This window comes from Lagopus muta, chromosome Z (assembly GCF_023343835.1).
Source record: "Lagopus muta isolate bLagMut1 chromosome Z, bLagMut1 primary, whole genome shotgun sequence".
NCBI classification, from domain to species: Eukaryota; Metazoa; Chordata; class Aves; order Galliformes; family Phasianidae; genus Lagopus; species Lagopus muta.
In genome coordinates this window covers 50,593,057-50,607,548 of record NC_064472.1, presented here as the reverse complement: position 1 = coordinate 50,607,548, position 14,492 = coordinate 50,593,057, and the positions used below count along the sequence as shown (strand labels likewise).

The 14,492-nt window shown below is 42.5% G+C and overlaps 2 protein-coding genes across 6 annotated transcripts in view; one reads left to right on the top strand and one right to left on the bottom strand.

Moving 5' to 3' along the window:
* Positions 1-13,011, top strand: part of LOC125686995 (3'-5' RNA helicase YTHDC2-like) — a 37,631-nt gene extending 24,620 nt beyond the window's left edge. The window contains 9 exon segments of the mRNA XM_048931706.1: positions 4,432-4,538; positions 5,107-5,390; positions 5,838-6,012; positions 6,258-6,267; positions 7,098-7,275; positions 7,277-7,310; positions 7,484-7,639; positions 11,896-11,976; positions 12,136-13,011. Of these exon segments, the coding sequence (XP_048787663.1) occupies positions 4,432-4,538; positions 5,107-5,390; positions 5,838-6,012; positions 6,258-6,267; positions 7,098-7,275; positions 7,277-7,310; positions 7,484-7,639; positions 11,896-11,976; positions 12,136-12,267 (1,157 nt within the window). The 3' untranslated portion in view covers positions 12,268-13,011.
* The window catches only part of LOC125687107 (3'-5' RNA helicase YTHDC2-like), a 146,962-nt gene that overhangs the window by 77,437 nt on the left and 55,033 nt on the right, over positions 1-14,492 (bottom strand). The window lies entirely within an intron of this gene.

Here is a 14,492-nt window from a genome sequence, read left to right as displayed (position 1 = left end):
TTCACAAGAATATGCAATACATGTGTGAGTGAATTCTTAAAGCTACAAAGCCACGGTACCTGTAGCTGTTGAAGACTAGTTTTCTGGTTCTGTAAGTAGTGCCTCAGGCACAGGCAAGTAATCTTCTAAATGTGTATGATTTCTCAAAGAACATTGAGTGCTACATCTTTCTAATCTTTATTACACTATCAGAAGTAACCACCATCTTGGCCTTATATGCTGCTGTAGGTAAAGTTTATGAAACATATGACAAGGATTGGGATCTATATTCTTAGTCTACGGTGATTTTTTTTCTTGGGGTTCTCATTAAAGGGCTGATTTCTTTGCAGATGCTAATTGATTATAAACAGCAATTACCCTGTTACGCTTTCTTTCTGTTACTGGTCATCCGTTCTGAACAATTACTTTTTAATCAAATATTGTTTCATCTTCCCCATCTTTCTAACTTGAGTTGTAACTGATTGCTTAGACACGTTCTACCTGTTCAGGTGAAGTCTCAGGCATCCCTCATACAATGCTATTGAAGAATGACCTCAGGAGATCTCCTTCTCTTCCTGCTGTAATACTTACGAAAACATACCGTAGTAAACCACTTATGTCTCTACTGGACAGGAGCAGGTTTGCTTTCATTTGTCTGAGATTAGTTAACCAGAAAAAATGTTGAACTCAGGCATTATTAAGTCCCAGATAATATTTGAATAATTACTTGTAAGTTACCCTGATCTGCGAACAGTTCAGCATCATGTTGTGTTATGAGTAGTAGAGAAGTAGATTTACAGAACATCTTCCTGTAAGATTTGAAGGTTTATGATGTAAATGGGGGGGAAATTATGGAATGCTGCTGCGTAGGGAAGCAGTGGAGCAAGAACTTCAGATTTGTCCCACAGGTTGTTTGGAGGCCTCCTTCAAGAAGGTAATATGTCTAGAAGCCCAGCTGAAGTGCCTCTGTACCAATGTATACAGTGTTGAATAAGCAGGAGGAATTGGAAATGGCGGTGCAATGGTAAAACTGTGATCTCAGTGCTATCACAGAAACACAATGGGATAACTCGTGTAACTGGAATACTATGATTGAGGGCTCTAAGCTTTTCACAAAGGAAAGACCAAGTAGGACAGATGAGTTTCCCTCTATTGTTAAGAAGTGGCTAGACTGTGAAGAGCTGCCTCTGAGAAACAGTAGTAACAAGTTTGAGAGCTTGTGGGTTACAATGAGGGACTCGTCCAGTAAAGAAGGTTTGGTGGTTGGGGTCTGTTACAGGCCACATCTGATCACGGAGAGCCTACTGACAAGGCTTTTTCACTTCGGCCTTGAGGCGTTGTGCTCACAGGCTGTCATCCTGGTGGATTGAACCACCCAGATACCTGCTGGGAAGCAACACAGCCAAACTGCACGTGATTCGGGAGATTCCTGGGGTCCATTGATGATAAGCTTCTGGTTCCAGGTGTTGGATAGAGCCACCAGAGGGGAAATGTTTCTGGGCCTGGTGCTCAACAGTGTAGAAGAGATGATTAAAGAGGTTAAGATTGGAGGCAGCCTGGGTTGCAGTGACAGTGCCCTGGTCAAGTTTGTGACCTTGAGGAATGTGGGCCTGGCAAAGAGCACACCCTCGTGGAAGGAGATGTTAAGGCCCATGTGAGATGAGGAGAGAAAGTGAGACAGACAGCACAGCTTCACGAAGGGCAGATCATGCCATTCTGATGGCCTTCTGTGATGGAATGACTACTTCAGTTGTCCTTCCAGTGTCCGCCAGTGTAGTCTACCTGGACTTGAGCAAGGCCTTTGCACAGCATGATGAGGAGGGGCCTCTTCTCCCAGGCGATGAACAGGACAGAATCACAGAATCACAGAATTGTAGGGGTTGGAAGGGACCTCTAGAGATCATCGAGTCCAACCCCCCTGCCAAAGCAGGTTCCCTACAGCAGGTCGCACAGGTAGGCATCCAGGCAGGTCTTGAACATCTCCAGAGAAGGAGACTCCACCACCTCCCTGCGCAGCCTGTTCCAGTGCTCCGTCACCTCACTGTAAAGAAGTTCTTGTGCACATTTGTGTGGAACTTCCTATGCTGCAGTTTCTGGCCATTTCCCCTTGTCCTGTCTCCACTCACCACTGAAAAGAGTCCGGCCTTGCCATTCTGCCCCCTACACCTTAGATATTTATAGACCTGGATCAGGTCCCCTCTCAGTCTCCTTTTCTCAAGGCTGAACAAACCCAGTTCACTCAGCCTTTCCTCATAGGGGAGATGCTCCAGGCCCTTCACCATCTCTGTGGCCCTCCGCTGGACTCTTTCCTAGAGATCCCTGTCTTTTTTGTACTGGGGAGCCCAGAACTGGACGCAGTACTCCAGGTGAGTGGACCTGGGGAAATGGTTCCAAGTTGTACCAGAGGAGGTTTTGCTTGGAATTAGGAAAACCTTTTTCTCTCAGAGGGTGGTCAGGCACTGGAATGGCTGCCCAGGGAGGTGGTGGAGTCGCTGTCCCTGGCAGTGTTCAAGAGGCGCCTGGATGAGGAGCTGCGAGATGTGATTTAGTGCTTGTGGTAGCAGTGGTAATGAGAAGACAGTTGGACTAGATGATCTTATGGATTGTTTCCAACCTTGTGATTCTGTGCTTCTATGATTTTGAGATTCCTAGAAATCCTTGTTGGAGCCTGTTGTGTATCATTATGATCCACTTAAATCCACATAGCATCAGTTGCATGAGGGGACCCTCCCTCTGAACATCCAGCCCCGTACGGGCAGTAAGGGTGCCAAAAGGTGCTGTGCTTTGCTACCAACCACATCCAAAGCAGCTCTGAACCCTTCATGTTCAGCTTAAGAAAACTTGATTTTCATAATTAGAAAGTCTGCCACTGTTTTAATTCCTGAAGTTAATTTACCAGAAATGCTGACGGTGGGTGAGTAGGACCACTGCTTCCGTGATTTGCATAGGCTTTGGTGTAGTGGGTTAACAGGGTGGATCTAGACTTGATGTGAAATGGTATTGGCCTCTTTATAAACCCTAAGAGGGTGGATGCACCCAGTGGTATAAATCTACACTTTCCCAAGATAAGTGAAGTAACAAGCTTTAGAACAAGCCTTTGTGAACTGTGTCTGTGGTAGTTGTCCCTAGATTGTAGAAGATGCTAGTAGTCACTCTGTTTCTGCTCTGTTTTTCTTGCTCTCCTCCTCTTCCCTCAACAGTACTTAAAATTTAGGTGGTAAATATACTAGCAGAAGTTGGTCTGGTCAGCTGTGGAGGCAGGACCAACATGGGCTTTAACTTCAAGGTAGCATTAAGCCTTTGTTCCACCTCAACAGGACTTGTTTGAGATGTTGGAAATGGCAGTAGTGTGCACAGAGAACACTTTGATGTGGTAGTGCTTAGTTTGATGTAAGGTGTAAAATTCTGAGAATACTTTACAGCTTTCTTATGTAGTATTTCTGTAGCAACCAGTATTGATTGTTCTGTTAGAAAGGACAGCCAGAATGGTTATATTAAATTACTTAAATTCATACGTATGAATAGAACAGATTAATATCCTTAAATTGTAGTTAGGTAGTCCTGAAGTCTCACAAATTATAATATAGTTAGTAATGAAATAAGGCATGCAAATGATATTATGAAATGTCTGTTGTCAGCATTGGCACTGAAAATTGTGATGTACACACTTTCTTCCTCCGCAGACCATTTCATTTGATAGTTTGAGCCAGTTTATTTAAACTAAATAGCAATTTAGAAACAATATAGCAGAATATTTGTATTGCTTGTAGCTGGAAAATGCATTTCAAAGGTTAGCAGTTATGTTCTGCTTTTAATGACAATTAGCAAGAAGAAATGAAGTACAAAGAAATTTTCATTTATTTTTTTCATTTAAGTTTGATGGTATTGGAGTAGAAGTTCATCTATTCTGCCATCTGTTCCCTAGAACTTCTATTTGAGTATAAAGAAGAGACAGTTTTAATCTTTCTTGTAATAGCCATGGAGCAAGACCCTTAAAGAATAGTTTTTTAATAGAAATCAAGAATTACTTCTAGAAGTGAGACTCCATTGTAGTAGTATGTATATATAGAAATAGACATTTATAATTATTTAGGTCTGCTGCTTTCCTAGGAAATAAAGCCTACAGCAGTGTGTGATTTTTGCAAAGATCTTCAAGCCAGAAGTTTGTGTTATAACCTTCATCAATATCAACAAATGGTTTTGTGGCTTGAGTCGTGAATGTGGGTGCGTACGTAACAGGACCTCAGGAGTTCTGGGTACTGGAGTTCTGCTGAAGCAAATGCAGGCGAGCAGACTTGTTACTGAGATGTATTTGCAGCAAATAAATGTAATTTTAAAATATTCTTAATTTAGAAGGAAAACTGTTATTTCATGCATTATGCTGTGAATAGTGCACATCTGATGACGACTGTATGGAAATGTGAATGCTGGTTTTATATCTGTTTGATTCAGGAAATAGGGTAGCTAATGATGACAGTGATAGTGGGATGGAGGACGAAAGATCCAATGTGGCACTACTGAAGCTGGATGAATGGCTCCATTTCAAATTGGACTCTGAAGTAAGTAATGTTCAGAGAAGCTCGGAATACTTTAGAAGGTGGAGTTGTGACTGGGTTATGAAACATTCACCATTCAGATGCGGTAGTAATGCTATCTTGCAAAAGAGTTCAGAACAGTTTTTAGATAATATGGAAGTTAAATTCTGGTCTTCTAAAATATATTGTCATTTGAATTATTATGCATAAGACAATGATCTCCCTTAGAAATTAAGCTCTTCCTTCAGAATCGTGTAATACTTTCTTTTCTCCCTGTCAGTCTGTATTCCTACAGGATAAAAGTGAAAGTGAAAAATAAGTTCTGTAAGTTTACTGTATAACTTTGATTTTCTGGCAGAGCTGATTGAAATGGAAAGTTCTAGTAATGACCTTGAAGCACCTTTTTTCTTCCATTTATAGGAACTGAGTAGCTTTCTTTAAATCTTTTTTTTTTCCTGCTTTACTGGTGGTTGAGTATTGCCCTTTGGCTTGCACTCTGTTCATCATAGAATACCAGATGCTGCCTAATAAGAGAGTGTATACCTGTGTAATCTAACGTTCATTAGTGTTTAACAGTTTGTGTTCATGACAGGTTGCTGGTTTGCTGATGCAACTCAAACTCAAGTGGCATAGCTTACTTCTGCGCCGAATGAGAGCTCCTTCTAAACCTTGGTCTCAAGCTGATGAAATAACTATAAGAACAATTGTATCTGTTTTAAGTACTGAAGAACAGTTTGCGGGATTGCTGCAGCCTTCAGGAGTTGGTCAGAGGCCAAGGCCTGTTTCTTACAATGAACTTCCTTCAGCACCTACCTGGAGGTCAGCCAGCACCTCAGCAGAAAATGAATTATCTGATGATTCCTCTAATGCTGAAAAGTAAGCTTCTGAAAACCTACAGCTAAAAGAACCCTGTTTTCTACAAAAGCTCCAGTTGTATTTTAGCTAGGCATTAAAAAGGGGGAAAAAAAAAGAAAGGAAATATGGAAGAATTGGTGTTTTCCTGTATTGCTTTGTAGCTATGATTTCACTGATACAAGTTCCATGTGTGTGCCTGCTGTATGACAGTACAGGTAAGAGCGTTCCTGAATTGTGATCTCAGAGTGATCACAGTAAGTAAAAGTAGTAGCAGAAAGTTTAGCATTCTAGACTGATGTGTGATGAGCAGTATGCATTTCTTAGATTTGAAGTGTTTGATATAGTTTGTAATTTCTGTAATGCATATAGCGATGTGATACACTACTGTATCACATACCTTAGTATTTCTGTGATTGCTTGCCAAACCCTTGTATATTAACACCATTTGGTACCAACCTCTACGTTTAGAGTTCTGAGGAAGTCTGCACATCCAGCATTTCATCAGCCAAGGAGATACAAAGACAAAAATATTTTGTCTTCCAAACGAACATCAGATGAGAAGTCAGATCAGTCATCAGTGAAATCTACAGGCAGCAGTTCCTGTCCTAGCCCACGTGCTAGTCCTTCTGCAATGTCTGGAAAGGTAGCATTCATAAATTACCCACTTTGATATCCACTCTGAATTTCAGAAATAAATTCACTGGTAACTTTCAGTAGTGCTGTGCATTACATGAATAAATTAAGATCTTTGTGTTTTGATTTTTAACAGCTGCATAGCACTTTTTTTTTCTTGCAGCTTTCAACCTAGACTAAATATCCTCCTTATGCTAGTTAGATACAGTTAAAATATTGTTTGTACACTGCTGAAGTCAAGTCTATGCGAAATAGGAAATCAGAGGTAAAGCTATCCAAAGTAGAAGAGCTGTTCTAAAGCTGTATATAATAAGCTGAGAAGGTGTTCTAGATTCTTCTTCTGAGCTAGTACATAATACAGATCTGAAGAATTATGTAGTAATTCTGAATGCATTGTTTTTGCTTTGATTTCTGCCTCCTTCTGTTTCTGTAGTAGCAGATACCAAGATACTGATTCTCTTCTTTTTCATTTTGTTACCCGCCTTATTTTTGCTCCTTTAATTTGTTTTTCTTGTACTGTTTTCTCTTTGAACGGCAAACACTTCAACAAAGCGTGTGGTTCATGTTGAGGCTGCTGCGGTAATTCTCCCAGTATGTTTCAGTAGTCAACCAAAGTGACAGTAAACCAATCACTAAGAAGTAAACCTATTCTAAACCTCTAGGCATTGACACAGTGGCATTGGAGGGCTTAGGAATGTTGAAGTCTATCAGTTTTAAAATTTAGTCACTGTGGAAGAGAATGGGTGATTCCTGAAGTACTTGAGGCCACAGTTGAGCAGGATTAATTTCTAGAAGGACACCAGGTGTGTCAAATATCAAAGCGTTTCGGTTAATCACTAGGCTACTGAGTTGTCTTCTTTCTTGCTTGTTTGCTCCTTCTCATGAATACTTGTTTTGAAAGGAGCTTCGAAGTGTAAAATAGATCTGAAATGCATTTAAAAGGCAATCCATACAGAATGCATTTAAAAGGCAATCCATGCAGAACAAACTCAGCAGTTCTGTGTTTGTAATACAGTCTGGGGGTGGAGAGCAGGAATACAGTGAAAAGATTTGTCCTTATCTTGTAAAGGTTGAAAACTAAAAGTTCATCATAAGTGAATTTTTCTGGGGTTCCAAAACTTCACCAAGACTTATGTCTGCTAGTTTGGTACTTTATAATGAGAAGCAGCAATCTGCAAAACCTTGATATTTCTCAACAGAAAGGTGTACAGTCTGTTACGCCAAGTAATGAACAAAAGCCAAACGGAGCTTTTTGGGAGGGCAGCTTGGTCTACTTTATTTTCTGTTCAAGGATCTGGCTGCTTTCAGGTGAATTCTTCCTTAGTCCTTAATACCAATTATGAGGGGAGTACAGCAGATGACTCCAGTGTGAAGATTTTTACTTAGGGTTTTTGACTTTCTAGTTAGTAAAGTGTAAAAGCAAATGAATGTGATGGCTAAGAAGAGTGTTCTTCATTCTTCTCTGTAATGTGCCTTCTCAGGTAACTTACCTTATTGCTCAAATAGTGAAGACTGAATTGCATTCAGGCATCTGTCAGGTTGTTTGTAATGAGTTAGCTACATTAATCCATGAAAAAGAAACCAAGGAAAAAGCTGAAGGATTGCTACAGTTACCTTTGCAGTCAAAAGCTAACATTGTAAGTGAATAAGCAGCTACAGTGCATTGGCAGTTCTGAGAGACTGATAAGAGACTCACAGTAGGACAGACTTGGATGAAATCTCTCATGCCTTAGCAGTGATTTCTAAAACCTAGAAGACTAGGAAGTTGTATTACGATTCTTGAGCAGCTTTGTCTTGCCTTCACAAATGTTTAGGTCAGAGGATTGGTCTTCATGACCTTTGAAGAGTATGCAGTAATATTTTGTTTGTTGAATTCTAGTTTAGAGAGAGACTTGTCAGCATAGAACCTGATTGGAAGTTAAGGACCTGGTGTGGTTGAGTGAATCTGTGTATCAGCTGCATTGCAAAAAGGGCTAAACTGAACTTTCCCCGTTCGGTTTGCAAAAGCCTAATATATCTTTTTCACACAAAACTGTTCATAAGAGCTAGTCTAATGAACAAGCCTAAGTGAATGCAGCTGTCATAGTGATGGCATGTAATGATTTGGCAAAAGCAGATGTACTGTTGGAAAGGCATGTTGGCGTGTTATTTGGTAGTGAAAATGATCTGCTGTGTTGGTGCTCTCCTCCAGAAAGGAAATGGAAAGAAAGAGATGCTGAAATCTGGAGTGTTGGTGGTTGATGTTGCCTTACCTGCATTTTTCACATTTTTCACATCCATGAGAATTTGAAATTTACATTGCAGTTAATGTTTTATTGCATCAAGTCTCTCTTTTTTAAAAAATTTCCATTCCATCCACTAATTTCCACTGAAGTCTGTCTTGAGCTAAATCTGTTTCAACTGCGTGTCTGGTGATTTAATGCTGGTAGATAAGGAGGGTCAGGCAGAGATCAGCAAGGGAAACTCAGTGCACACAAATGCATGTGTCCCAATGGGATGCACCCATGAGTTCAAAGGGAGCTGGAAACAGTGATTGCCCAGCCACTCTGTCATCTTTGAGAGGTATTGGAAAATGGGGAAGGTGTCTGTGGAATGGAAGCAAGCCACGGTCAGTTCATCTTCAAAAAGGGGAAAGGAGAAGGAGCTGGGAAACTCCAGGCCTGTCACCTTGACCTCTGTACCAGGGAACGTCGTGGAATAGATCATCTTGAGTACAGTCACACAGCATATGCAGGACAAGCAGGGGATCAGGCCTAGTCAGCGTGGGCTCCTGAAAGGCAAGTCCCACTTGACCGTCCTCATCAGGAGGCCTGTGGACGTAGCCTGCTTAGACGTGCGTAAAGCCTTGGACCTGTTTGTCGCAGTATTCTCTTGGAGAAGACAGCAGGCCATGGCTTGAACAGGTACACTGTCTAAAAACGTGGCTGGATGGCTGGGCCCAGCTCATGGAGGTGGATGGAGTTGAATCCTCCTGGTTACTGGTGGTGTTTTGCAGGCGTCAGCATTGGACGTGGCCTTGCTTAATGTCTTTGATGATTTGGGTGAGGGATTGAGTAACACCTGGGTGAGTTTGCAGATGACACCAGGTTGGGAGAAAATGTTGATGTGCCTGGGTGCAGGAAAGCACTACAGAGGGATCCGGATGGGCTGGATCAATGGGCTTAGGCCAGCTGTATGACCTTGTAACCAGATCCAGTGCAAGTCCTGCATTTTGGTTACATTTGGACTCCTTGGTTCAAGGAACTTTTAGAGAGTATCCAATGGATGGCCACAGAGATGATGAGGGGCCTGGAGCATTTCTTGCATGAGGTAAGACTGAGAGACCTGAGATACCAACCTGGAAAAGATGAAGAGGGATTTTATTAGTGCTTAAAAATATCTAAAGGGTGGATGTCAAGTAGATGGAGGCCAGGCTCTTATTTTTGGTGGCCAGTGACTGGGCAAGGGGTGATGGGCACAAGCTGGAACACAAAGTTCCATCTGAACGTGAGAAAGAACTTCACTCTTAGGATTGACAGAGCATTGGAATGAGCTGTTCAGAGAAGTTGTGTCGACTTCTCTGGAGGTGTTTGAGACTAGCGTGGATACTTTCCTGTGTAACATCTCTAGGGAACCTGCTTTAGGAGAAGGGTTGGACTAAATGATCCCCTGAGGTCCCTCGCAGCCTCTGTGAATCTGATTTGTGGGCCTTTCCTGGGCTGCATAGAGCTTCGGTTCTATGTGTGGAGCGCCTCCTCCCCTTCTCTTGCACAGGTCTCAGGGCCTGCAGGGCTGCTTCTCTCCCATTTATCACTCCTCTCTTAGCTGCTGTTGTGCAGTCGTTTTCCCTCTCTTAACTCGGATCCTCTCAGAGCACAGCTGGTGTCTCCTGTGGCTCAGCTCCGGCAGCAGCGTATCCCTTTTGGTGCAGTTGGAGCTGGTTCTGCTCTCACATGGGACACTGCTTAATTCTGCTTGCAGAAGCTTCCATGCAGAGACCCCTGCTACCAAAACCTTGCCACGGGAATCCAATTCAGTGTCTTCAAACAGTAGTGCGTGCTGCTAACTCAGGAGTCCAGGGAGAGTACAGCACTATGACTTGCAGAAGAGATGCCAGAAGTGGTAGATGAGCTGGATGTGATTCGTTGTTGTAGGTTTGATTTTTTTGTTTTTGGAGGAAGGAGACAAGTAGGGGAAGAAATCTTCTTGTTTGTTTCCTTCTTTATACTCTCTGAATGTTTGTCTTTTTTGTAATTTATTCGCGGTTCTTTGGAGAAAAAGAAAACCAAAGCAACTCTGACTTCTGTGTTTGACAAACAGCTACCTTGTATTAATTCTGTGTGAAAATTTAACAGAAGGTGGGAATGAAGATGCAACAACATCTACAACTCAACAGAAGAGCTAATGGACTGTTATGTAATACAGTGTTATTGTTGATGTTTTTATGACATTTAAAATTTGCTGGGTCTTTCAGTGTAATCCCAAGTGACTGATAGACTTTGCTCGTGGTCAGATTTCAGAGAGCATCTTTGAAGAGGCAAAAAGAAAGATACTTTTGATTTTTCTAGATTAAACATTTTTATACATCCAGCTGCTTGAGGGATATAGTGAGATCGCCCTAAAACTAATTAGAATGTTTAGTCTTCAGTGCAATCATTATTTAATTCCACAGTTTAAAACTGTGTTTTTCCTTTTGTGTTTCAGTTTTTGTTCCAGAGATTTGCTAGGATGTCTTTAGAGATACAGGCTTGGGGAGGAATGGCTGGAAAGCTGCCTGATGGAAAGGGACCTTGGTGTACCGCTGGACAGTGAGCTGAATATGAGCCACCTGTGCCCTGGTGGCCAAGAAGGCCGATGGCATCCTGGCCTGTATGAGAAATGGTGTGGTGAGCAGGAGTAGGGAAGTCGTCCTGCCCCTGTGCTCAGCACTGGTGAGGCCCCACCTCGAGTACTGTGTTCAGTTTTGGCATCTCAGCACAGAAAGGACATGGAGGTGCTGGAGCAGGTCCAAAGAAGAGCAGCAAGGCTTGTTGAGGGCTTGGAGAATATGGCCTGTGAGGAGAGACTGGAGGAGCTGGGGCTGTTAAGTGTGGGGAAAAGGAGGCTGAGAGGAGACCTTACTGCTCTCTTGCAATATCTGAAAGGTGACTGCAGCGAAAGTGGGGTTGGTGTCTTCTCACTGGTGACAGGAGACAGGCTGAGGGGAAATGGCCTCAAGTTGTGCCAGTGGAGGTTTAAGTGGATATGAAGAAAAACTTGTTTACAGGAAGGGTTGTGAAGCACTGGAATAGGCTCCAGGGAGGTGGTTGTGTCACCATGCAGGAATGTATTCAAGAACCGTTTGGATGTGGTGCTCAGGGACATGATTTAGCAGAAGGTTGTTAGAGTGATATGGTTGGACTTGATGATCTTGAAGGTCTTTTCCAACCTGATCAATTGATTCTGTGATTCTATGGCCAATAGTTCTTCAGACCGAAAGAGCCTTAAGGATCTTTACACAACTGTTCTCTATTTATGGCCGTGATTCTACAAAGAGGCAACCTATCACTTGTTTGCACTTTACTGAATTAAGCTTAGAATAGAGAGAATAATAATCTTTGTTTTTAGAAAGGCACAGGATATGTGGTTGAGATGTTCTTGTGTGTAGTGGTGGTCTGTTCAGTGAGAATTGTCTTCTTAAAAAATGGTGTCTTACTGTGGATGGAAAGAAAGCTTGAACCAACTGGGCTGATGTTTTGTCTTCTTTCAGCCCTATTTAAAACAAACAAAATCTTGTGCAGGGAGGTTCCAGTGTATGTCTCAACAGCAAAGAGAATGAGTTCTTCCAGAGGAACTGAAAGTAATCGCCTTTATCTGTCGTGTTCCAGGTAGTTTAATACAGAACAGACTTGTCTAATTCTCTGCTTATTTCTAGGAGCTGGACCCGCAAATTGGAGAGCAGTTGCTCCAGCTCTGGGATCATCCTACTTCAGCAGGAAAAAGCTCAACTGACAACGTAAAGTAATAAAATAGCAGTAGGTATTTCTTGTATTATTTGCTTTTTGTGATAGAGGAAAAGCTATCTATGTGCAATTGAGCTTGACAGCATTTGTCCTTGCAGCTGTTAAGAAATAAGAGAAGGTAATGTTTGCTAAGTGCTTGCTTTTTTTTCCAGCCCTGGGTGTCCAAAATTACTTAAAGCCAGAAATGTGCCTCCAGTAAGAAGATGAGGAAGAAGATGGTGCAACAAGGCCTGAAAGTGTTAGTGATGCTGTGCAGCTGGCACTTGAAGAGTAAAAGGAAATAAAGTGGACTGTAATATTTTTCATGTATTAACAAAAATCTTAACGTTGTTCACCCGCCTGATTTCAAGTGAATTATTTTTTTCTCAAGTAAAATATTTAGTGTGTAGGTGATTTTCAGAAATAGGGTTAAATTAAGAACAAAATCTGCCATTGTGCTTACTGAGTTTTAAATGGCACAGCAAGTACAGTTTGAACTGTTGAAGTACGCAGTTACGTTCAAAGCTTTTTCAGCATGAGTGGTAAAGAAACCAGTGTAATAATTGGTCTTGTGGGTTGTTGAAATTGAACAAATTTCCTTTACTAAAATGAATGAAAGATTTCCTTAAGTATTAGTTGACGTTCCATGTGAGAAATCAATATGTATTCACACAAACAATTGAGCAGCTGGAGAATATAGAAGTTCTCTGAAATATGTAAATCAAAGGGAGCGTGAGACTCCTCTGAGAGTTGTCTTGTTTGATGTCTGCTCCCAGTTTGTAGTTTTACACCTTGTTAAAGATGAGCGTAGTTTACTAAGTCTCAGTTGTGTGGTAATGGGTGAAAGTCTGTAGGGCCCCACTGTGGGCATTCTTAGGAGGGGATTTGGGTTCATTAAAGAAATAACTGCCTGCACAGCTTTCTTTGATTACCGAGTTTCTCTTTACAGGTTAAGTTCTTGCTTTGTAAGATTAGTGTCAATTCACTCTATTTGCTGTCAGCACGATGTTTGTGGTTGATGTTAAAATAAACACAGAGCGTTTTCTGCCTCTGAGCCTGCTCTTTTGGTGTTGATGTCTACCTGAAGTGTTCCTACAGAGTACAGAACGCTCCATTCATTCTTGCGTGCTGTGTAGTGTCTGCTATGCATACCCAATTGGTATTGACTTCACAGGTCTGCTTGGATGCTGGTAAAGCTAGTATTGCCTGACAGGGTGTTTCTGGAGAGCACGTATGCAATGAAGGTGTAAGTCTGTTGTCATGTTCTCCAGTACTGCTGGGCTGTAGCATGCAAAACAACGTGGACTTGTATTGCCTTGTACAGTATTTTAGAGTCCTGTGCACGTGAGGGTTAGAACTGGATGGGTAGCAGGAGTGGGATGTGACTGGTCAACAGGCTGAGAGTGTGTGAGATATTATTCTGTTCACGTCTGTGTCTCAAAGCTTGCTGGGGACACAGATGGACTTGTTCAAGTCCCGAGCAAGGATTGTGAAATCCTTTGTGTGAAGGACACAGATGAACAAAGTCCAGGCAAGTCCTGGGCAAAGGTTGTGAGATCCTTTGTCTGGGGGACGTAGATGGGCAAGGCCAGGGGCAACAAGAGCGAGATGAGCTGCAGCTAAATAGCTGTGAAGTGCTCCTTTGTGTGGACTTATCTCCGGATGATGGCCATCTCAGGAGGTACTCAATGACTCTTGCTCAAGGCCCATCCTTGTCACGTAGGCAGGAGAACAAGGAGGATAAAAGAGGAACTGAAAACCATGAGGATAGGTTTCTGACAGCAGATCCCTCATGAAGAACGGAGCATTTCTGGCAGCAGATTCCTCCTGAAGAAGAAGAGGGATTCCTGACGATCAGATTCCTCGTGAGGTGACTCCTGCATGCTGCCCAACTCCCCTGTGCTTGCTGCCTGAGCGCTGCTGCAGCTTCAAGGATTGGCTCCTCGACTTCTTCGTCGACCTGCTTGCTGCCCAAGGCCGGCCGCGCTGCTTCTCGCCCCGTCCCCGCTGCGTCTGCCTGGGACCTTCAAACGCCACGCAACAGGACGCTGCTGGATCCTGCTGGTGACTCTCCCCGCTTTATGCAACTCCTGCTTCTTTCCCATCTTTTCTATCGCCCTCCTTCCCTTTCTCCCTGATTAGGTTTGGTAATAAACTGGATGGAACAACATATGAACCGTTGTTTCTTAATCTCACGCTGGGTATACGGATATTAAAAGAACCTCATCTCCCTCCTATAAACTGGAGCGAGACATTTTTATTGGCATAGTCGGTGCAGGATACCCGCTGTGAGAGTGTTGTCCTTCCAGATATAGTTTGAAACTTGTTTTTTTCTGTGTGCACCTCCTGGAGTTGCAAGGAGCGATAGTTTTGAAAATTTAGACGTGAGTCCTTCTGCAGGAAGACCGCTCCATGTTCTGAAACTTTACCTGTTATGTGTGTACCTCTCAGGGACGTATTTTGACTATTTGCATTTTGATTAATACGTGTGTGCCTCCTCGGGAAGACCTCTCTGGTTATTTGGTGACTG